The sequence below is a fragment of the Grampus griseus genome (assembly GCF_964374135.1).
Source record: "Grampus griseus genome assembly, chromosome: 14".
NCBI lineage: Eukaryota > Metazoa > Chordata > Mammalia > Artiodactyla > Delphinidae > Grampus > Grampus griseus.
In genome coordinates this window covers 67,352,230-67,376,586 of record NC_139008.1, presented here as the reverse complement: position 1 = coordinate 67,376,586, position 24,357 = coordinate 67,352,230, and the positions used below count along the sequence as shown (strand labels likewise).

General features: G+C 55.6%; 1 protein-coding gene across 1 annotated transcript in view; it reads right to left on the bottom strand.

Annotated features, from left to right (window-relative positions):
- The window catches only part of VSTM2L (V-set and transmembrane domain containing 2 like), a gene marked incomplete at its 5' end in the record, with an annotated part of 35,887 nt that extends 12,057 nt beyond the window's left edge, over positions 1-23,830 (bottom strand). Inside the window, 2 exons of the mRNA XM_082670574.1 lie at positions 19-188; positions 23,710-23,830. Of these exons, the coding sequence (XP_082526700.1) occupies positions 19-188; positions 23,710-23,830 (291 nt within the window). The remainder of the gene's footprint in view (positions 1-18; positions 189-23,709) is intronic.
- Between the last annotated feature and the right edge of the window lie 527 nt (positions 23,831-24,357).

Sequence of the window (24,357 nt, the reverse complement as noted above, 5' to 3'; positions counted from 1 at the left end):
TCTCCCCAGGGGCGGTACCTGGTTCGAGGCCCATCCCTGCTTGTCCGTCCAGTCCCTGTGGCTCCGCACGTACCACCACTGGATCTCCAGCGAGTAGGAGGGCGAGCCGCTCCCGCGGAAGGAGCAGGCCATCTCCACGTCCTCGCCCGTCCGCGCCGTCATGTCGTGGGGCGTCTCTGTGAACAGGGCTGTGCGGAGAAACCGGGGGAGGGGTGGCCGCGGCTCAGGAAACAGCGGGGCCGGCGGCCCGGGGCTGGTACGGGGGCTGGAGCTGAGAGAGAGGGAGCGGCCGCGCCTGCGGGCGGGTGTGGCCTGGCTGCAGGTGGGGCACCTAGACGAGCTCCGCGAGGCTGCGCAGAGGCCTGTGCGGCGGCAGCTGGCCACACCTGGGGATGAAGGCGTAGGCCCGGGGCCCCGAAGGCCCCACACAGTTGGGCCTTGATCCCGGAGCCCGCGGGCACCAGATTCTCGAGCGATGGATCCGAGGAGGGCTTGGTTGGAAGGTGTGAGCAAGGAGGCCAGGGAGGAAGCTGCTGTTTTCATCAGTTCTTCCCCGATTTCTCCAGTTGCCCCCATCCTGGATCATTCCCCACCCCAGGGCACAGCGTTCAGCACCGTCTTTGCAAAACCAAATCAGACCTACCCCCCCGGCCCCCTCGGAACCCTTCCTCGGGTCCCCTCTGCACCAGGTTGGGGGGCAAGCCCTGCCCACCTCCCCCTGGTCTCCATTCTGTCCTGTGAACATGCCTCACTTTCTCACCTCACTTTTGCCCTCGCTGTTCCCAATGCCTGGAATGTTCTTCCCCTGGTCCCTCTTCATCCAGCAAGTCACTCAAAGCTCAGCTGAAACTTGGTCCCCTCAGAGAGGCCTTCCCTGACCACGTGGGTAGGTTCCCCTCAACCCCCCACCTCCCACCTGCCTGGGGAATGGTCACGGTCTTGCATCGGTCCACTGCCTGTGCAAGCTGCATGAGAACAGGGACCAGCTCTCCTGTGGCTACACATCTCCTGGCACCTCGTAGGTGTGATACATCCTCCATCCTCTCAAGAGCCCCAGGAGGCGGTGGGAGACACATGTGCCCCCCATCCCTCCAGCAGGGTCCAGCTCGCCCACCAAATCCCAGAGCAGGTGGTTCCTGGGACCCAGCAGGAGCCCCACCCACTGCCATGCCCACCAGGCTGGCAGGTAAGAGAAAACAAATCCCCGCTCAGTGCAGCCCGGCACCGCTCCCCACCATGTGTTCTGACACTCGTCTCTCCAAACAAATACTGTCCTGAGATGTAATTAGAATCCTTTCCTCTTCTCAGGAGAGATTTTCTCACCCTGGAAAGACACCTGGCAACAGGCAGGTCACCCAGGGAATGCTGCATCCATCAGTGCCCCGATCCCATGCCCACCTTGCTGCTGCAGCCCGCCAGACACCCCGACCCAGCGGGCAGACAAGCCCACCTTGCAGCCCCGGTGGTCCCTCAAGGCACCGCTCAGCTCAGGGCAGGAGGAGGACAGAGTCTGACTGGGGGCGGGGGTGCTGCTCTGGGGCCACCTCCCTCCACCCCCTCCCCATGATCCCGAGGGCTGTGGGAGGTTCGGGATTGATAAGTTGCTTTTTCTGCTCTGCACAGAGGGTTTCCAAGTGGAGCCTGACTCCAGCAACGAGTCTCTGGGCTAAGAGAAAGTCTGTGACATCCCTGACCTCCAGGGTCATGCGTTCAGGCTGCCCACGTCCTCTGAGGTTCGGGAGGGACTGGCCGCTGTTGCATAACAAGGCCCATTTAATAAGAATGGGTGTTGTTGGAGTTACTGAACACAAGCCAGGCGTGGTGTGCGGTCAGCTGAGAGCTGGGCAGCAGGCTCCTGGAGGAAGGTACCCGCCCACCTGCCTCTGCCTTCCAGGTGCCCAGGCCCCAAACTGTAGAGTTGCCCTTGCCTCCCTCGTTCTTCCTCTTACACCCCTTTTCAATCTCTGGGGAATCCCATGGGTTCTGCCTCCAGAACATCTCCTGAATCTGGTCCCTTCTGCCCACTCTGACTGCCCCATGCTGGGCCAGCCGTCACCACCTCTCACCCGTAACAGTAGGGGAGCCTCCTCACTGACCTCCCTGCCCGCTCCCCGACAATTTATTTTCAACACAGCAGCCAGAGGTAATTTGGCAAAACACAAATCAATCCCTGTCTCTTCTGTCCTCAAGCTACTTTTCCACTTGCTTATTCCATTCCTGACACAATGGCCTCCTTGCTGCTTCTCCAACGTTCCAGCTGAGATCCTACCTCAGGGCCTTTGCGCGTGCTGTTCCCTCTGCCTAGAAGGCTCTTCCCCCAGATTCTCACATGGCTCCCTCCTTCCCCTGCTTCAGGACTCTGCTCAAATGTCACCTCCTCAGCAAGGCCTACCCTGACCACCTCACTTAAAACTGCGTCCCTGGGAATTCCCTGGCAGTCCAGTGGTTAGGACTCAGGCGCATTCACTGCCAGGGCCTGGGTTCGATCCCTGGTCGGGGAAATAAGATCCCACAAGCCGCACGGCCAAAATAAACAAATAAATAAAAAATTTTTAACTGAAAAGAAAATTGCAAAATTGAATTTGTATTAAAAAAACAAACAAACTGCATCCTTTGCCCCAACCCAGTGCTTCAAATCCCTCTTCCCTTCCCACATACTAATAGTGCTGTCCACTAGAACGTTCTGTGACAAGGAAAATGTTCTATATCTGAGCTAATACAGTAGCCACCAGCCACATGTATCTATTGAGCAACTGAAATACGACCAGTGTGAATGAGGAACTGAATTTTAAGTTTTACTCCATTTAAATTCATTTAAATTTAAATGTAAATGGCTACTTGTAGGTAACGGCTACTGTATCGGACAGCACAGCTAATATTTATGTTTATGGTCTGCTTTCCCTTCCAGGAGGCAGGGGCGGTGCCTGTCTTGTCTACTGATATATCCCCAGCTTGGCACATAGTAGGTGCTCAATAAATACTTTTTGAATAAACAAATGAGCAGACCTGGCTTGTCATTGGTGGAGCAGCGTCCACAGGCAGGAGGGGCCCTGTCCGAGGGTCCCAGGCCAGGCTCAGCCCTCCATGCCTGCTCTGATGCTGACTTGCCAACTCAAGCAGGACTGAAGGGGGCCGCTGAGGACCGAGCCACCAGGAGGGCTGGGAGGTGATCAGAGCGAGCCATTGGCCCCCGGTTCTGGGACAGCCAGATTCGGCTTTGATCCGGGCCCCTGCCCACCCGGTACCCTTTGCAAACAGAGGAAGGAGGAGAGTGGTGAGGCCCCCTAGTTGGATCCAAGGTAACCGGCAGTGTGACCCTGCTGGCCAAGAGACAGTGGGAGGGACACAGCTGTGACCCTCTCCAGGTGCCACTGCCTGAGCAATGGGAATCAGAAAGTACCCACACTTCTCCCTCCTGCAAATGGAGAAAGGGGGTCCAGAGCTACTGGGGGGTGGGGGGTTTGCTCATCCCAGGATCACAGAGCTAGGAAGGGCGAAGCCAGCCCTGGAGCCTGGGCCTGCGTGACTCAGCCACGGCCCTTCTCCTCCCAGAGATGGCTGAGTGGAGGAAGCACATCTGTCCGACAGGAGGATGGGAAATGGTACATCTGGGTCTCATGGGTGGAAGGAAGGGCACAGATGGGCTGTCTTTGGGTGGGGTTTCCATGAGGGTGACCCGGGGAAGGGCCATCCACCCTCACTCAGCCTCCCCCTGCCCACAAGCTCCCCCAGCTGACTGAAAAACCCTGACACTGGCCCACCAGCTCTTCTTACTGATGCAGAAAATGAGGTTCAGAGCGGGCAGTATCTGGCCTGGGGCTACTCAGCAGCCAGGGGTCAGCAAGGTCAGGCTTCAGGCCCTCTCACCCCCAACTCACAGCCCTTATCCCCAACCCGGATCCCAATAACTGTCCTCTAGAGGGCACTGTCCAACAGACACCAACTGCAAGCCACGCAGGCAACACACATACGGCATTTTAAATTTTCTATAGCCGTATTTTAAAAAGTGACAATTTTTTTAAACAGATGAAATTAATTTTAATCATTTATTTTATTTAACCCAAGATATCAAAAAATTATTTCAACAGGTATAAAATTATTAATGAGATATTTTACATTCTTTTTTGTGCTAAGTCTTGGATATCCAGCATGTATTTTACATGATTACAACACATCTCAATTTAGACTAGCCACATTCCCACTGCTCAGTTGCCACATACAGCGGGTGTCCTGGCAGGTGGTGACGCTGGGCCAGCCTCGCTCCCCTCTCCCTCACATGTCCCAAATGCTCAGAGGAGGCGGCCCAGGCCCAGCATAGGGTGGTAACCCTGCCAAGGCCATGCGGCAGAGCTTGGATTTGAATCCAGGACTGTTTGACTCCCAAGGCCATGCTACTCCCAGAGAATTCTAACTCTTTTTGGTGGCAGGGCTGTTTCTTAAAAAGGAACAGTCCCAAATGGCCAACCCTGCCTTGGAAGGTCCTGGAGAGGACCCTTCCTCTGGGACAGGGTGGGGAGTCTGTTTTATTCTGAGCGTAAAGGCCTGGGTGAGTACAGAGGAGGCATTTCACCCAGGCTGAGGCAATCAAGGGAGGCTTTCCAGAGGGGGTGTTGCTCCCCCCAACCCCAGGTGGGTCAGACGGTCCTGAGCTGGAGTGGGGAGGGGCACTGGCTGGGAGAATGGAGGGAGAACCAGCTCCAAGAACTCCTGGGAGCCAGGAGAGCTGTCTGCAGGTGTAGCCACCAGCTCTTCCTCGCCACCGTGGGCTCTGATCCCCTCAGACCCTGCCTGGAGGCACTTGGTGGAATGGGTTGGGGGAGGCACCCTCAGGATCCCATTGACTCCAACCTCAGTGGTGATGGGGGCAGTGCATCCTCAGGACAAGTGGGGAAACCGAGGCTCTAGACATTTGATGGCGTATCTGAGTCTTCTTGTTCCAGAGGCAGCAACACGAAGGTTTGTCTGGGCTCCACCCCAAGGAAGCCCCTTCCCCCCAGGGAGAAGCTGTGTGCAGATAACTGCCAGGAGCACAGGACTGAGCTGGGGAGGAGGGACTGAGCCTGTTTCTGCCAACAGACTTGCTGTGTGACCTTGGGAGAATTTCTCCCCCTCTCTGAGCCTCAGATTGCTCCTGTATACAATGGGGATTGTACATCACGGTCTGAGACCCCCACCAGCTCAGACGGCCTGAGGGAGAAAGTGATGTATGTCCTAAGAGCCATGGTTTGGGCATTGGAAGGGGAGGGGTCCCTCCTACTTGGGGGAGAAAGGGACTCTGGAGGGAGGAGGAGGTGGCCTGGTCATTCAGCCAGGCCCCGAAGGAGGCGTGGATACTGACAAGCCAAGGAGGATAAAAGGGATGGTGTGAACCAAGGAGGAAAGGAGGGAAACCCAGGGAGCCTTGTTTAAAAATGATAATAATAGGGACTTCCCTGGTGGTCCAGTGGTTAAGACTCAGCTTCCACCGCAGAGGGCATGGGTTCAACCCCTGGTCGGGGAACTAAGATCCTGCGTGCCGCGCGGTGCAGCCACAAATCATCATCACCGTCATCCACCATTTACGGAGCACCTACTGCACGCCTAGCATGGCGCAGACATCGTCTCTAACAGTCTCTAATCCACTCACTCCCATTAGACAGATGAGGAAAATGAGGCTCAGAAAGGTGACATCATTTGCCCAAGACAAACACACAGCTGGAATTTGAACCTGGGTCTGACCAGCAGGCATGACCAAGACCCAGGGGTCCATCAGCTCCCATCAGAATTTGTTCTGAATTATCAGGTTGAGTTTAGTCACCAGGCTCCACACGTCTGTATCCCACTTGCACACCTCCAGAGATGGGGAACTCAGTTTCTCCTGCATCCACTGAAAGTGGGCAGCCCTAATCGGCAAGAGGTTCTTGCTCCCTCTCCTAACTCTGTGACGAGGACGTGGCATCAGCACCCGACACTGGAAGGTGATCCACATTAATTTTTTTTTTTTTTTTTTTGCGGTATGCGGGCCTCTCACTGTTGTGGCCTCTCCCGTTGCGGAGCACAGGCTCCGGACGCGCAGGCTCAGCGGCCATAGCTCACGGGCCCAGCCGCTCCGCGGCATGTGGGATCTTCCCGGACCGGGGCACGAACCCGCGTCCCCTGCATCGGCAGGCGGACTCTCAACCATTGCGCCACCAGGGAAGCCTGATCCACATTAATTTTGATGAGGAGGATGATGATGACCTCTGAGAAATATGGAGTACTTGCCAGGCCCTCTGCCAAGCTCTTTACACATATTTTCTCATGCCCCCACCAGGATGCTATGGGGTAGGTGTGATCATTACCATCCCCATTTTTCAGATGGGGAAGCTGAGGCTCACAGAGGTTAAGTGACTTGCCCAAGATCACAGGGTGAGTAAGTGGTTACATATGAACCCAGATCTAGAGGACTGAGGAGTGGGAGCTCGTAACTTCTAGACCATGCTCCTATAGCCCCTCTTCCCAGTCTCCCCAACCTCCTTCCCTCCACCATTCAGACAACCCCATCCCCCATCCCCAACTCCCTAGCCACCCCATCTCCACGTCAGCATCCCTGCTGAGTTCGGGACATTAAAATCCTCTCTCCTCTCCGACATCCTCCCACCCCTGAGCACCCCCTCCCTGTTCAGTTAACTCCTCGCAGCCCGTGCCTAGGGAGGCTGGTATAATTATAGATTTTTTTTTTTTTTTTTGCGGTATGCGGGCCTCTCACTGTTGTGGCCTCTCCCGTTGCGGAGCACAGCCTCCGGACGTGCAGGCTCAGAGGCCATGGCTCACGGGCCCAGCCGCTCTGCGGCATGTGGGATCTTCCCGGACCGGGGCACGAACCCGCGTCCCCTGCATTGGCAGGCGGACTCTCAACCACTGCACCACCAGGGAAGCCCTAATTATAGATTTTTGAAAAGGATGCAGTTGTGCTCTCCAGCCCCAGGGCCCGAGCAGGGCTAGGCTCGCTGGGAAGACAATTAAAACCACTGTCCACAAATTAGGATTCTACAGGAGAATGAGAAAGGGACTTCATTGAATGCAACATCTCCTTCCTTTCTGCTTTTAATTGTATTAATTAATCCCAGGACTGGTTAACAGGGCGTCATCTGCAGGAAACAGCTCGTGACCCTGGCCTGAGTCACTGAGTTTGGCTTCTGGGAAAGGCAGGGGATGACCTGGAAGATCTCACCCGCCCTTCAAGAGCAGGACCCTAACCTTCTTCCTAACCTTTCAGGCCCTGGTTCAGCACACACACCTAGGGCTTGGCCTCAGGTCTGGATTCGAACCCTGTTTCCTCTAGCCCCTAGCTGTGTGAGCTGGATAAGCCCCTTTACCTCTCTGAACCTCAGTTTCTTTAGCTGAAAAAAGGGGAGAATGAGAGGACAGGGAGAGGGTTATACAAGGCAACATATGCCTCATGCCCAGCACATAGTAGGTGCTCACCAAATAGCACTCCCTTCTCTCACCTTCTAGCTCAAAATTCTACCATCACCAGGAAGATTTTTAAAGATGCTCCTTTGTAGCCTCATCAGATTATACGGTGGATGCGACATCTGTATTTCACTCACACCTGGACCACGAGACCTCATCCATCAGTCCTGTACCTTCTCTCCTTCCTCATTTGCTCCCAACAGCTGTCCCCCCGCCAAGCCAGGGGGATTCACACAGGTCCTGAGGGGCTTTTCAACCAAGGTGACCCCAGCTCAGGCCCCACCTCCCTCCATCTCTGAGCTCAGGTTCCCCATCCCAGACCCTCTGGTCCAGGAAGCCTGCAGGGACTGGACCCATAAGTCTTTGCCAGAGCGACAGCAGGATTCCCCTTAGGGACTGGTGGTAGGGGCATGCCCTAATCAGGGGAACCAAGGCAGAACTGGAGCTAGAGAGAGACAAAGGGGGCAGAGCAGAGAGAACCAGTGCTGCCCCAAGGGCCCCTTGGTCATCCCTATCTCAGGCCCCATCTCTTGCCAGGACATATTGAGTCACTGCTTACTCGAAACCTCCAATGATGAATGGATAAGCAAAATGGCCCCTCCATACAGTGGAATATTATTCAGTCTTAAAAAAAGCAAGGAGATTCTGACACGTGCTCCAACATGCATGGACCCTGAGGACATCAGGCTAAGTGAAATAATCCAGGCACAAAAGGATAAATACTGTATGATTCCATGAGGTTCCTAAAGTAGTCAGACTCACAGAGACAGAAAGCGGAATGTTTGGGCTGGAAGAGGGTGGATGGGGGAGTCATTGTTTAATGGGTACAGAGTTACACTTCGGGATGACGAAACATTCCCAGATGTGGACAGTGGTGATGGCAGCACAGCAACCTGATTATATTTGATGCCACTGAACCGTACGCTGAAAAATAGTTAAAATGGTGAAATTTACATTATGCGTATCTTAACCACAACTTTTTAAAAAACACCTCCCGCGGCTTCCCAGCCCTGCAGCGGTGTGTTTTCAGGGGTCTGTGCCACAAGGCAACTTTCCACTAAATCTGCGCTGTCCAATATTGTGGCCCTGAGCCCCATGTGGCTGTGGAGAGTTGAAACACAGCTAGTCCAAACTGAGATGGCTGTTCAGTTAGGTCCACACTCAATTTAGAAGATAGTATGAACATAAGAATGTATCAATAGGGCTTCCCTGGTGGCACAGTGGTTAAGAATCCGCCTGCCAATGCAGGGGAGATGGATTCGAGCCCTGGTCCGGGAAGATACCACATGCCGTGGAGCAACTAAGCCCTGCACCACAACTACTGAGCCTGTGCTCTAGAGCCCGTGAGCCACAACTGCTGAGCCCACACGCCTAGAGCCCGTGCTCCACAACAAGAGAAGCCACCGCAATGAGAAGCCTTCAACGAAGAGTAGCCCCTGCTCACCGCAACAAGAGAAAGCCCGCACGCAGCAACGAAGACCCAACGCAGCCAAAAATAAAATAAATAGATTTATTTTAAAAATTAAATTAAATTCAAAAAATAAAAAGTGTGACTCACTGAGGGCCATTTCCAGAAAGGCTGCTCTGTACCCAGCTCAGCAGGGTGAAGGGGCCAAAAGGGTGTGTGACACAGGGTCAGGAAGGCCTGCAGTCCCCGGAACTCCTAGCTGGGAGGCAGAATAGGGAAAAGGGCTGCAGAGGGAGTGTTTACAAGGAAGCCCCAGCTCACAGGCGAGTCTCACAGAGCTCCTGAAATCAGGGGATGTAAAATGTCCGTAAGAGGAAAACCTAAATGAGTGGGATGGAAAAGCCTCCAGGGAATGGGGAGGCTGGAAGGGATGGGTGCAGGGCACCTGCCCTGGGATGGACCCAGGGGAGGCACCTGAGGTTCTCTTTGTTTCCTCCTGGGCTGCCCCCAGCTTCTGGCAGGCGGCCTGCAGCAATAGGGATCGAGGTGTGAGTCAACGAAGGCTGTTTCATCTTGGAGTGGACAGGTTTCCCCTTCTCAAGAAGTGACAGGGAATGCATTTTGTACCAAAGCTTGAGGAACTGCAATATGCCTTATTGGGAAGATGGGGGGCTGGGCACACAGCAGGGGCTCAAGGGCTCCCTGCAGAAGGAATGAAAGAGATCAAATTTCATGGACTCCTACCCTGAGCTAGGCCCTGTGCTGGGCTTCCTAAGATGCTTAGGTCAGGCCCTGACTCTCAAGGGGCCCACATTCTGCAGGAGTGACAAACACACAGAACAGTCTGGACAAGAGCTGGGACTGAGCCTGGATCGGCACGTACAGTTGTTCAGGGTGTGCACCATTCACAGAGCCATGAATCACAGTGCACAGAGATGTGCAGGGCACAACTGCATGCAGAGCTCTGGATGGAGGTGCACGTGCTGAGAGGAAAGGGCAGGCCCATGTCTGCCTGGAGAGTCAGGCTTCTGGGAAGTGGGGACATGACTGGACTTAAACACTGATGGGGTTTGCACAGCTGAGGGTGTTCAGGACAGGAAAGGGCATACCAGAAGTAGAGTTTCCCAAGTCCAACCTTTGGGGGACCACCTTTACCATTTCTGTAGGATCCCGGTACCACCTGCACTATCATTTACTTAATATTTATTTTCGAAAGCATCTTTCCCTTTTTACTAAATAAATTCAGCTTAAAAGGAGAATTCAGCTTAAAAGGAGACTTTTATTGCTGCCATAAATGGAAAATCAGCAACACGTGCCATAAAGAGAGGGTAACAGTACAAACAAACACTACGAAAACCAAATAGCGTTCGTAAATTCTAGCCAGGGGAGGTTGCCTGCTGAAGGCTACGAGCCTCAGTCCCCATTCCTCTCATTAACAGGTGAGACTGGCGAGAGTTAGGCGTTAAATTCAGAGCAGCACCGAGCAGAAACTTTCTTCTTGATCAGAAGGGCCTGGAATGCAGGTCCAGCTGACACCAGTGGACATCAGTGGGCAACCACCGCCACCACTGTCCCCAGCTCTGGCTTCCTTGGCCGCTGGCCCAGTCCCCCACGATTCACCTTTAGCTAGTACCTCCAAGACCTTGCTCACTCTGGCCCATAGACCTGGAAGCCTTTCCTGCCACTCACCTATACGGGGCAGGATCCTGTCTGATTCGCTGTAAGTTTCCGTGTGCCTTGTGCATGGGGAGGGCTAACACCCATTTCAGGAATGAGGAGGCCCGAATGCACGCTAGTAGAATGAATGACCAAAGAAATGAATGGAGGGCTCCCTTCTGTGCTGTGCTGCTCAGACCAGGGCAGTGACTTCCTGAGGCATTGGTTTCCCTCCCCGCAAGGGGGGACAGAGCACTGTTTTTGTATTAAAACAAACATGAATATATTATGGCATAGAATACAGAATTCATGCATTTTGAATGAAACAGGAGACATCAAAGAAATACTGTCCTTGGTTGGGAGCTGTTTACTCTCCTGCATGGGGAGAACCCCTCGTCCAGGGCCTCCATCCGATCCAATCAGAAGCTGCTTTCACCTCTGCAGCCTCAGGCTCCTCAGACCATGCTCTGCACGCTGGAGTGCTGATGCGTCGGCAAAAGGGGCAGGGGACCAAGAGGAAAGAGAGGGGCTGGGGGAGGGTGAAGCCCAGGATTTACAGATGCAGATGCCCAGTTGCAGCTCCACCCTGACTTGCTGCGTGGCTTCGTGTAAGTTGCTGCACTTCTCTGGGCTTCGGTTCCCACATGTGTCATTGCTTAAAGGCTTATTTTTGAGGATTAAATGAACTCACGCGGGTGAAGAGCCTGTTTCAGTGTTCGGGACACAATAGGGCCTCAACGCCCACTCACTGCTGAGTTTTAGGGACACACAAGCACATTCACCCAGGTGGGGCCCCTGCCCAGCCCTGGCTGATGACCCACCCAATAACAATTACAATAGCTAACACTTTTGAGCACTGACTATGTGCGAAGTGCCTGGAGATGCTGTGCCTCAGTTTCCTCATCTCTATAATGGGGATAATAATAACCGCCACCTCACAAGGCTGTTGTAAGGATTAAATGCGTTAACATTTATGAAGTGACTGCCTGACACCAAGTATGTGCTTATAAAGATGTTTCCTTTTTATTTATTCATTTAGCTGTAATTGAAGTGAAATTCACATACCATGAAATTAACCATTTTAAAGTGTGCAAGTCAGTGGCGTTTGGTGCAGTCACAATGCTGTGCGACCACCACCTCTATCTAGTCCCCAAACATTTTCATCTCCCCGAAAGGAAACTCTTTACCCACGAAGCAGTCACTCCCCCTTCCCCCAGCCTCTGGCAACCACCAATCTGCATTCTGTCTCTATAGATTTGCCTGTTCTGGGTATTTCACATACATGGAATAATAGAATATGTGGTCTTTGGGGACTGGCTTTTTTCACTTAACATAATGTTTTCGAGGTTCATCCACATTGTAGCGTATATCAGATTTCACTGCATTGTGTAGAGGTGTTTCTTTAATAAAATATCTCACTGAATCCCCAATACGACCTGGGAAGTAGCCACTATCACCCTCGTCTTCTTACAGATGAGGAAACTGAGGCACAGAGAAGGTGGGGACTTGCCCAGGTCCCCTGCCAGGCAGCCCCAACACAGCCAGGTGGGCAGTGCTGGCACCTAAGGCCGCGGGCAGAGTGCCTCCCAAGGCCACCAGCGCACATTGAAGGAGACAGCAGTGGAATTACAAATCTAGGGAGATTTAAGGAGAGTGAAACTATTCTGGCACTTGCAGGATTGCGGGAGTTGAGCAGGTTTCCCCAGTGGAATTCCTGCCGCCTCTTCCCACACATCTGGGCCACAGGGGATGAAAGGGTTTGGGAGGGAGAAAGGCAAGTGTGGGAATGTGCAGGGAGGCGGGGACAGGGTGGGGCAGCCAGGGACGGGAGAATGCAAGTAGGCATCCTGATGTCTGTGCAGGTGCCATTTCTTTTCATCCTCACCTGTACATCCTGCAAAGCCGGTGGGGTAAGCCCATTGCACCGATGGCCAGTGAGGCTCCGAGAGGTTGAGTGGGGGCCAGAACTTGAGCCCAACAGTGTCTGACCTCAAAGCCCAGGCGTGTACCCATCCCTAATGCCTGTCACAGGCAGAGAGGGGGCAAATGGAGGAAGCATAGGGAGATTGCATCAGCCATCGTATGAGTGGTTACCCCAGAACCCGAGAAAGGAGCATCCCCAGATCCACTGAGAAGAGGAGAGAAAAGCAAGCAATGTCTGGAGGCACTAAGTGTGGAGCCAGGGAGGCCAGGGCCGTGCAGCACAGAGCAGAAGGGGAGAGGCAGAGACAAGGGCATCTGAAAGCCAGGTGCAGAGACCAAGCGGAGAGGTGAAACCGAGGCAGCCCCCAGGGATGCTTCCCCCAGAGCAGAGCTCCTCAGGGTGCCCAGCAGGCGGGGCAGAGAGCAGAGCGACCATGCTGCCCCTCCTCCACACCCTCCCCGCCAGGGCCTGGCCTGGGTTACACCTGGCCCCGCTTGGGACCTCGTTCCTGCCCCCGTCCCAGCCCCTCCTACTCCTGTCCAACCGTGTTTGAGAAATCCAAGAATGCAGCTGTAAACATGCGGGCTCTGGAGTCAGGCTGACCTGGCTTTGAACCCCGACTGCACTTCCTCGAGGTAGGCAAGTCTCTGAGCTCCAGCTTCCTCATCTGTAGAATGGGCATTGTGGGCACTCAACAGGGTCATACACACCATGGAGTATATCATGACGGCAATGACCAGGCTGCTATTCCTCTCTCAGGGGGTCTTGGTCCACCTCCTGCCTCCCCAAGGCTCCCATCTCCCTCTTCCTCACCTAGAAGACTAGCCTGACCTGGCCTTTTAAACACAAGGACTATTCTAGAACCAAACAAGCCCTAGTTGAAGGGGTTCTGCCCTACCCCAGGGCCTTTGAACTTACTGTTCCCTCTGCCTGGAAGGGGACTTGACAGAAAGCAGCAGAGCTGGGATGGGGCTTGGGGCACCCAGCACCTAGCTGGAGTTCAGTGACCACTGCTAGGGGTCTCTGGGGGGCATAAGGAGACCAGCTGGTGAGTCTCAGGGCCCCTGCCCCCCCAGGCCCTCCTGTCAGCTGTCAGCCAGCCTGCCCTCCCCCTCCTTCTCCTCTGCCTGCCCGAGACTATTAGTGTGGCTTTGTTTTGAGCATTATTTCCACTACCATGTGCTCTGGCTGCCGGGCCTCCATTAGGGACCCTTTCCTGGGGCCGCTGACAGGCAGCCAACAGCTCCCCAGCGAGCCAGCTGTAATTGCTGCTGCCTTGAAGGTCGGAAACGATTTTTTTAAAATCTCACAAAGCAAAACAGACACCCTGCCGTCTGCTCTCGCCTTCCCCGCCCTCAGCCGGGAACCAAGCCCGAGGTTTCCAAGAAAGGGGGGTTCAGTTAAGACCCCCCCAACCCCAGAGACACCCTTAACATGCCAGGCTGGGGGAAAACAAAGTTTGGGCTCTGCTCCCTTGCTTTGAACTAGGTGGGGGGCCCCAGACACCTCTCTAAGCCCCAGTTTCCTCCTGGTCAAGATGGGCGTGTTGATGGGTGCCTGGGGTGCCTGCTGGGGTGACCATGACGAGCTTCTGACAGGAGGTCACGGGCCTCTCTGAGGACGTACATGAAGCAGAGAACCAGAATGCAGGATCTGAGGAGGGAGGAACTTGGGTGTTCAAGAAAGGAAGCGAGTGTGCCTTCACACACACACACACACACACACACACACACACACACACACACACACACACACACACACACACACACACACACACACACACACGGGCTGCCATCTCCTTTCGAGCCCACATTCCCATCATTCCCTGGACACCTGGACCAGCCCCATCATCCTATGAGCCCAGAAACTCAGCCCCCCGCCCCTGGCAAACAGCCTCTCCTCCTCCACTAGCCCCTCCAGCCTCCAAGTCCTGCTTGAGCCCCCATTTCAACTCACAGGGCCATCCCCACCCAAACTCCAGCCACGCCCTGTGCCTTCCCCACTCAGAAACCCTCCAGGGCTGCCCCTGCCCCGGAAATCAAAACCAAGCTTCCCAGCCTGTTCTCAGTACCTCCAGCTGCAGCCTGCTTTTCCGGATATGCACACACGACTCTCCAAATGAAGCCCCTCCCAGGCGCAGGCAGTCAGGCAAGGCTCCCTACTGACCACCAGTCTCCTCTCAGCCCTGATGGTCCCCGGATACAGGTAGAAAAGGAGTCCGCCTCCCCCAGGAAGTCGTCCCTGACTGCACCAGGACACAGCAACCACTCTCGCTGGAAACCTCCAGAGACCTCCCTCCAATGGCTCACCTGCCCTGTTTCCTGGGCTCCCACCTCTGGCTGACTGTCCTCCATTAGCTCTCCCAGTACTCACCCCCTGAAGACACTCACCAAGGACTTGCCAGGAAAGTGAATGAAGCTTCTTCCAGGTCACGAGAGAGCACTGTGTGGGGGAGTGGGGGGCAGGACTCCAGAGCCTGGCTCTGCTGCACACCGGCCCTGTGTCCTAGGGCCAGCCCTGGCTCCTGTCTGGACCTCAGTTACCTCCCCAGTGAAATGAAGGCTTCCCTGGAGGACCACAGGTGGGCTCTGGGGGCCTCAACAAACCCTCTGATGCTGGACAAAACCATGTGGCATTTTTCTGAGGAAACAATCCAGTTTTCATCAACATTCCAGCTCTCAGGAGGATCACGACCTCCAAAAAAATTAGGAACCACTGGTCTAGACAATGTCCAGCGTCCCTCGTAGCTTCCCCACGCGGTCATTCACTCGTTTATTCGCTTCATTCATTCAACCAACATTTCTTGGGTGCCTGCTCCGTGTGGGTGTCATCGTCAAGCACAGAACCTGTGTATGTGTAATCCTGAGATGTCCCCTGAAGAGAGGAGCGCACGTGTGTGTGTGTGTGTGTGTGTGTGTGTGCGCGCGCGCGCGTGTCTACAGAGAGAGAGGGAAAGGGAGGACTAAGGTGGGAGAGATGAGAAGAGGGAGGGAGAGGGATAGAGCAGACACAGGGAAAGGGACAAAGAAAGATGGAGAGACTGAACAACAGAGATAGAGATCGAAAGAGAGAGAAACCCACGGAGAGAGAGCTGGAGGAAGAGGGGAAGGCGAGCATGTGCCACCGATGGGCAATGCCAGCCCCCCTAATTGATGGCTCTGAGCGAGGCCCCCCTCCCGGCTCCGGCTCTCACCTTCCAGATGCTCCCAGAGCCTCCACGCCTCGCATCCCAAGGGCACCAGCTTGGAGGGGGAGGCTGGTACAGACGCAAAGGCAGAGGGCACCCGCCTGGCCCCTCAGGCCAGCCCGCTAAAGGACCTCCCAGGCCCCTTCCCTCACTGCCACAGCTCCTCCAACTGCACGTGAGCAAATACCCTACCCGAACATTCACTCTAGACTCGGGCTCAGACAAAAACAGCAGCCCCCAGTAGAACACTCGGGCAGGCGCGCCCACACCCCCGCTGCTCCCCACTGACAATGCTGGACTTGGATCCAGGAGCTTGGACTCTCAGCCCTGGGCTCTTTCATCCAGACCCAGGCCTTCTCAGCATTCTGGCATCACGGACCCTGAGAGAATCTGACGCATCCAGGGCGCCGCTGCGGAACAAAGCACCTGCCCACAAGCCCATGCGGTTTGGCAGCCGGGAAAGGACAGATGAGCGGGTGAAGAGCCACAGGCTGGGCTCAGGCCTGGCTCTGCCATCCAGCATCTGTGTGTCCTCAGGCAAATCGCATCACCCCCCAAGTCTCAGTGTCCTCATCTGTAAAATGGGAGTGCCCTCCTCCCAGGCCGGGCGAGGATTAGACGAGAGGAGGAGGGGGAAGTGAGGCACAGAGAAAATCCCCCATGAGTGCTGGCTGGTGTTTCGGTTCATAGCCCGAAAGGCCACTGAGAGCTAAGCACCATGTGCTGGACGGAATCCCACGCCATCGTTGGCTCCATCCTCACCTGTTGAATAGCGCCTGGGAGGATACAGATGGAGGTATTCTAGATGCTTAGAGCTTAGGAGAACTCGGCACTGTTCAGGTGGGGAAACTGAGAGGGGCAGGGACGTGCCAAGCCACCCAGAAGGTGGAGGCAGTGGGAGGGTGGATAAAAACCCAGGTCCCATTCCCCGCCCCAATTCTGGCACTTTAACTGGGGGCTGAAATGACAAAGGAGTCGCTATCCCCACCCCTCAACATGGGGAGCAGCGAAGGCCCCACTCCCACCACGTCCGTTCCCTGTGTGGGACCAGGCATCCCCGGAGTCCGGAGCTCCGCCCACCTAAGCCCTTGTCCCAGCCCCACCACTAAACTGCTGGGTAAAACATCCTTATTAACCACCCACTGTGTTCTGCCTTCTCTGCCCACTTCACCAGTCTTTGCTCCTTTGGGAAAGAAGGCAGGAATCCCCCCGTGACATCCCCAGCTAATGACTGGTCCAGCTTACATACCTTCTGTGATGGGGAGCTCACCACTGGGTACCTTAACTGCTCCAGGAGTGAGCGCCCTTCTCCAGGCTAACATCATCCCTGCTTCTTAACTCATCACAATTTATACTTATATGTATCTTATAAGTTTAGTTGTCTGAGCAAGAGCCTTAACTGTCTTCTTCACTGATATGTCCCCAGTGGCTAAAAGAGCCTGGTCCATGGCAGGTTCTCAACTGATATTCGTTGAAGGAATGAAGGAAGGAAGGAATGATCAAGCTTCCAATAAATGGCAGCAGCCCCTGTGAGGCCAGCAGTTCCCAGTATGAGGAGTACGGAGTATGAGATGGGAGGAGCTGGCCTGCAGGCCAACAGCCCCAAGTCCAGTCATCCCCGCACACAGATGGGCCTGGGTACCACCTGTACTAGTATGTCGTTTGTGTTTTTCTATAAACTAACCCACTATGTGTTGTTTTTTTTTTGTGGTACGCGGACCTCTCACTGCTGTGGCCTCTCCCGTTGCGGAGCACAGGCTCCGGACGCGCAGGCTCAGCGGCCATGGCTCACGGGCCCAGCCGCTCCGCGGCATGTGGATTCTTCCCGGACCGGGGCACGAACCCGTGTCCCCTGCATCGGCAGGCGGACTCCCAACCACTGCGCCACCAGGGAAGCCCCGGGGGCTTCTTAAAGAAGGGTTTCAACTGGGTATGGTGGAGCCGAGTCCTCTGCTGGCTTCGAGAAAGAGGAGGGGACACAGCAGTGGGCAGGGGGACCCGGAGGAGGAGCAGCCCCTCTGCCCCCCCATCCCCACTTCCCTTCTCCACAGCAGCAGGTACCAGAGGGATCCCGGGGTCACCAGCTGGGAAAGGAGCGGATTTATTCCCCCAGTGAGACCACTGCCCCTTTTTCTGTTGGAAGAATCTCACTGGGGTCTGGGAGAAGAAGATACATCCTGGGACCCCATTACCCTCAAGGCTGCAGCATCTCATATGCACCCCAAGGGACTGGGCCTGAGTCCACCCACTGCAAGGTGAAATCAGCCTTATCCACCCCAGATGTCCTTGTTGTGGTCAATAAGGATGAGGAAGGGTTCCAGTTTTGTGATTTTTCTACTAATAACATGGATTTCTAATGAAATTAAAATTATGTGAATGTTTAAAACAATATTGACTTGGAATGAGCAAAAGTTGAAGAAATTCAGACCTTAGACCTCTGCCTTATCCTCCCTGCCACCCACTCAGTCATTCCCTGCCACCTCCCTAGGCTGGGCATTGTGGAGGGTACCAGGACACAAGGGAATCTGACCTGTACCCCCAGTCATTACAATGGGAGTGGTGAGAGTGGCCGGATGCTGGCCACTGTACAGCCAGCTGGCCCCAAATCCCCTTCGGGGCCGAGAGACTCTTCCCACGACCCCCTCAACAGCCGGTTCAGTCCCTGAAGTCCAAGGTCATGGCCAAGCACCAGGAGGTGGGGTTGCTTCATGTCCCCTTTCCCCTCTTTCTGACACCTGCCCCTCACGTGGGTGCCAACATCACTGTTCACACCACGTACTTCCTATCCTTACGCATAGGATTTTCTCAACCTCCAGCAGAAGCTGGAAAGTCACTGAGGCAGGGTCCTGGTCTGGGGGTTGCCATGTCTGCTGCTGCACGGCTGGGGCATGGAATGTGGAGGTCACCATGCTCACTCCTTCCACCACAGGAAGTCTCGTGACCTTGGGCCTCTCCCTCGTCCTCTCTGGGACACAACAGCACTGTGAGCGTGGGCCCTGGAGCCACATTCCGGGCTCCGCTCTGGGCTCCAACACTTGCTAGGTGCGTGACCTTGGGCAAGCCTTTAACCTCACCACGTCTCAGTTTCCTCATGAAAACATCGGGCCAGGGAAAGTCCCCTCCCCTTAGGGTTCTTACGAGGATCAAATGAGACAATGCCATTTACGGCCCTGGCATGACAATAAACGTTTGCTTGCGTATAATTTTCACTCTCTTTGTATCGAGTTGGGTCAGGTGATCCCAAAAGCCAAGCACTAACCTCCCATGCAATTTGGGCACACGCTCTCTTGCCCGTGGCCTTGGTCTTCCCCTCTGTTAGATGGGTAGAAGGAGATGGTCCCAGAGGTCCTGCTGGCTTGGCCTGAGCCTTAGTGATTCATTCCAAGCGCTCTATCTTCTGCCTCGGTGGCTGGTGGGTGGGAAGGGACCACTCTCCTGGCACCCCCGATCCTGCCCACTTGTTTGTCAACAGGAGACTTTCCCCAACACCCCTGCTGTCAGGGTGGCAGCGAGCCAAATTCCCCGTCCTGCCGGCTGCCTGTGGCTCCCCTTGCTTGGGGAAAAGGCTGAGGGAGCCGCTGATAGGCAAAGTGTCAAAAGCAATTGGTGTGAAGGACTTGGGGAAAACCGCTTGCGAGGGTCAATTCCCTCCCGGAGGCCGGGAAACCCTCAGCCCAAGGCGGAGTGTTTACGGGCGTAATTGATAGAATAATCACCAACACCGGCGACAACGGCGAACACATTTTTAACATCATAACCTTCAGAAGACAGCACTCAGTTTTCTCCATCTCCCAGCCACCAAACTAGCCAGCTTACTGATGGGGAGATAACCTATAGTTCGTTGAGGAATGCGAGAAAGCCAGAGTCATTTTTTAGTGCACAGGCTGTTTGCCAAATGGCCCGGCGGCCCCCACCCCCTCCCCCAGCGCCCCGCTGCTCCCTCCTGGCAACAGAGAAAACCTCAGGACAGTGAATCACTCAATGGACGAAGCGCCAGGCCAAACCAGGATCTTTGTCTGCTGCAGGGTGTATTAATAATTGAAGGTGCTGGCTTAGGGTGTGTGTGTGTGTCTGTGTGTGTGTGTGTGTGTGTCTGTGTGTGTGTGTGTCTGTGTGTCTGTGTGTCAGGGCAGGGGCGGGAGGATGCATGTTTGCTGCAGTGTAAGGCTTCCTGGGGCTCCTCTGAGGGTCCACATACCTGCCCCAGCCTGGACTTCTTCCTCCCTTGCAAAACCAGACCAATCCAGCAGCCCCTGGCACCAGACAATTTCCCATCCCTACATGTCTCATCAGGTTTGAGTGAATACTTAAGACAGTGGCTCCCAGACTCCAGGCTGCTTGGTAATCATCTCGGGAGCTTATTAAAATGCAAATTCCAGGGTCCCATCAACAATCATTTTGGCCAATGGGTCTGGGGAGGACCCCAGGATCTGCATTTTAACAAACTCCCTGAGTGATTGCAATGCAAGAGGTGCACAGAGATCTTCATAAAGATCCTGCCTTCCGGGGACTTCCCTGGCAGTCCAGTGGTTAAGACTCGGAGCTTCCACCACAGGGGAGCATGGGTTTGATCCCTGGTCTGGGGAAAGTAAGACCCCACATGCCATGCAATGTGGCCAGAAAAAAAGAAGACAAGATCCTGCCTGCCGTGGACAAGATCTAGAGAGTCCTAGAGAAGGCGGCTAATCCAGCTTCCTGCTTCTAACTTGCATGTGGCCTCAGCAAGATCCCATCGCCTTTCTGAGCTACTGGCTCCTCCTGGTGGAACCCACTGCCTTACCAGTTCTCTGGGGAAGTGGAAGGGAGTCCCTTGGGCAGAGCCGGGCAGAGGAAGGAGACCCATCACACAACTGGCCAAGCCTGCCTCAAGGCTGTCCCGGAGGAAGCAGGCCCAGAGCAGAACTGCCAGACACACCTTCAGTGTAGGCACAGCTCCCCAGCTCTCTGTGCAGACTCAGTGACCTTGGGCAAGTCACTGGCCCTCTCTAACCTGTTTCCTCATATGTCCAGCACCAGCCTTGCACGAATAATGTCAGCCTTAGTGAGTTAACACTGGCAAGGGGTTTGGTAGCACCCAGCACACAGTAGGCAGTTCATAAATGTCAGCTCCCTTTCCTCCCACCCGCTGTGCTCATGGCAATGAGCTAACCCTGTCTGATGAGGAAAAATCAAAGTAGCTGCCATTAATTGAATACCTACTGGGCACAGACACTGACCATCACCACCCCCCGCCTCCCACTTCCCTGAGGGCTCCCTAAGAGGCAGGTACCACTCACTCCCCATTCACTCCTCATGCCTTTAAAAAGCCCTCTGCGAAGCGGACTGAGTGGAGGTAGCAGGGAGAGGGGAAGTGAGATAGATGTCCTTGCGGACCCATCTGACCCCGGGCTTTCCCTGTGACAAGCCCCGGGGCGAGCAGGCGGAAGGCGTTAGCCTGGCGGCTGGGCTGGGACCGAGCTGGAGAGGTGAGCAGCTACCAGGCGGCTGGGGTCAATGGACTCCTCCCCGGGACCCCCGCTGCCAGCCTCCTACCCCTACCCGAGACGCAGAGACACCTGCCTGACCCAGCCACGTTTCCTGAATCAGCTGAGGACACGCGGAGCCCAGGAATAATGAAATGATCAGGCTCCAATCTGCTGAACAGCAATTTCTGGGCTTTTTCGGCACACGTAGCTTTTATTAAATTGGTATTCTCCTCCTGAACGCAAACGGCTATTAGACATGACCCACTTCTCCGCCGTGTCTCACTATCATTAATAACAGTTTCTTTTTGTGATTAAGTGAGTGGCTCCAAACCCTTCCCGTGGTTTTGGGCGTTTGGCAAAGGGGCAGCACGGGGGCTCCTCGGCATCTACTACTTGGTGACTTTGAACCTGGCAGTGTTGGGAGATGGCAGTCTGGCCCCTGCAGAGCAGCCTGGCCTCCTCGCTTCTTGGGGGACAGAACGAGCCCTAGAGGGGTGACTCGCTGGCCCAGAACTGCATGGCGGGTCACTAAGAGAAGCCAGGTTCCCCCGCAGCCAGTGCTGTGTCCTTGACATCCAACCCCTCCTCTGGGCCTCCGCTGTCCCTCCCCAGGGTTCAGCAGGGACGTTACAGCTAGTGGGGCAGAGCTGTGCCCTAAGCACGCCTGGCACCAGGGGGCAGGCAGAGACTGCCACACAAAGGGCAAACCCTGCTTTCCTATGGGGGGGTCACCTTGGGGCCTCAGGAATGACAGAGTGGCACCCAGATCCTAGGGGTCTGGTGATCCAGGGACAGGATGATGGTAAACCTCAGAGCCCCAGTCCTTGTATGTCTCGGGACCGCAAACTCAGGAAAGCCCTTCCTTGGAAAACCCTCCTAGTGTAAGTTCCAACTGTGCCAAGGAACTGAGCGAACTGAGCGGAGCCAGAAGGGGAGCGGAAGGAGGAATTCCCAGTCTCCCGTGAATGGGAGGGAATCTGACAGGGAGATGAATGTCCTGGAAAAAGCAGTGTCTTTGCCCAACAGACCCTGGGGCCAGTCTCAGCTCAACCACTCACTCACTGTGTGACCTTGGGCGAGTCCCTTTACCTCTCTGAGCCTTGATTTTTCCATCTGTAAACTAAGGATCAAAATAAGCCTTCCCCTATTTACCACCACTGCAGCCAGGTCAGTAGAAATTAGATGAAGGATAAGAAGGGTACGTAAATGGTACACAGAGCGGTTTCTATTTAACATGGTAAGGAGGAAGGGTGCAGGGAGTCATGGTTCCCAAAAGCAGAGTCCCTGAGAAGGGCTTTGGAAGCGCCCCCTACTTTCCAAAGCAATTCCACTCATGCATCATGCCCCAGCAGCCTTCTCTGATTACCTACTACCATGGCCCTCACTCTTTTCCATCAGAATAAATCACCCAGTTCTCTGCCATTTGTGCAAACCTCTCCCCAGCCCTGGGCATACGGTGCCCAACATTGGTGCTGCAGCCTTTCCTACCAGATTGGAAACCTTTGCAGGGAAGAGATGGATGGACAAAGCGTCTCCATTTTCATCTATGCCCTGGTCCCCATACCGGAAGGAGCCTGGCTCATGGGGGCAAGGGGCGCCCCCAGAGCTGCCAGCTTCAGACAATCCAACTCTACTGCCAACTTGGGCTCCTCCGGGGCTAGAAGGAGCTTCTGACACTCAGGCAACCAGTGCTGGGAATGTTCTCTTGCTCCCTGGCTCTCACAGTGGCTGAGTTGAGATTTCCCACTTTTCAGTCCTCTAGGGTCAAAGATGAGGACGGGTGGGTACCCTATTGAGGGATGGCAGGGGCTTCCTGTCCCCCCCGCCTCCCCAGAGGCAGACAAAAGCTCCTGGCTTCCCTCTTCCCCTTCCATGCCTCTGGCTGGAAGCAACAATGCCAACTATTCCAATGTCTTCGAGGGGCTCCCACCAAGCCTTCGTCCCCAAGATGCCACCCACCTGACAGGGGTGGCTGCAGCCCAGGCTACCAGTTCTCAAGTGGTGGGGTCTTCTGTCCCCCAGGACCTTTCCCAGTGGGGGAGGTGTGGAGAGGGAAGGGACAAGGACAGCTGTGGGGTTAAACCCACAAAGGGGAAAGGCAGATGGGCGGAGAGCGGTGGGTGAGCAGAGTGTGTTCACAAAGTGTTTGTATATGCCAGTGTGTCTGCAGGCAGGCGGGCAGGCAGGAGTTGTGCGCTTGGGTGCCAGCTGGCAGGGTCTGAGTGCTCCAGCCCTAGTGCCTGCTGTGTGTGTAGTGAGCATATGAGTGAGAAGGGGGATCTGAGATGGTGTCTGGAGATGTGTGAGGGAAGGAGTTGTGAGTGTGAGAAAGCAGTGAGTGTGGCTGTGTGTCCATGGCTGTGAATATGTGTGTGGTCATGGAGGTGTGTGTATCGCAGGGAGTTGGGGGGGGTGGGGGGGTTGGAGAGAGCCCTCCGCGAGAGGGGCATGGGGGTGCCCCCTCCTCCGCAGGGGTGGCCAGGGAGCCAGGGCCGGTCCATAGACCCGGCAGGAGGCGCCCCGGGACTCCCGCCACCGGCAGCACGGGTTCGAGCCCGGGGACGGCCAAGTTGGAGACGCGCGGCCCAGGGTGGGGTTTGGCGTGGAAGTCCGCGAGGGCGGCGACCCAACTCACCGTGGCCGGAGATGTGGTTGTCCCAGGGCGCGTGGCCGGCGGGCCGCGTGGCGCCGCCGAGTTGCAGGAAAAGTGCCAGGTAGTGGAGGGCGCCCAGCGCCACGCCGAGCAGGGCCCCCATGGTGCGCGCTCGGGCCGGGGGCGCCGCCGCCTCACATCGGGGCTCAGGAGACCGCAGACACCACGCCCGCCGTCCCCTGCCCGGTGCGGCCTGGTTGCCCTGCTGCGGCTGCTGCCCCTCGCCCGCTGAACCCGGTCTGGCCCCGGCTCCAGTCCTCGCCCGGCTCCGGCCCAGCCCCGGCTGCGGTTAGCAAGCGCACGCCCTGCCGGCCGTCTCCGACTGCGGGACTCTTCCCTTCCGCGGAAGGCCACTCCGCTCGGTGCCGCTGCCGCCGCACCCCCTCCCTCCCACTCCCTCCCGCCCGCCCAGAGGAGGCGGCGGCGGAGGGATCTGTCGCTTGATTTATCATCAAAGTTTTGCCCAGGCTGGGATTTTTAAAGCGGTACCCGCAACTTCCCCGGCTGGAGAGAGCAGGCGGGGGCGAGATGGGGTGGAGGAAGCCACCCCAGGGACCCGGTTCCTGCAAAGCATAACACCGCTGGCTTCAGAAACAGAAATGCTCTCCATCGGGAAAAGGGGAAAAACCA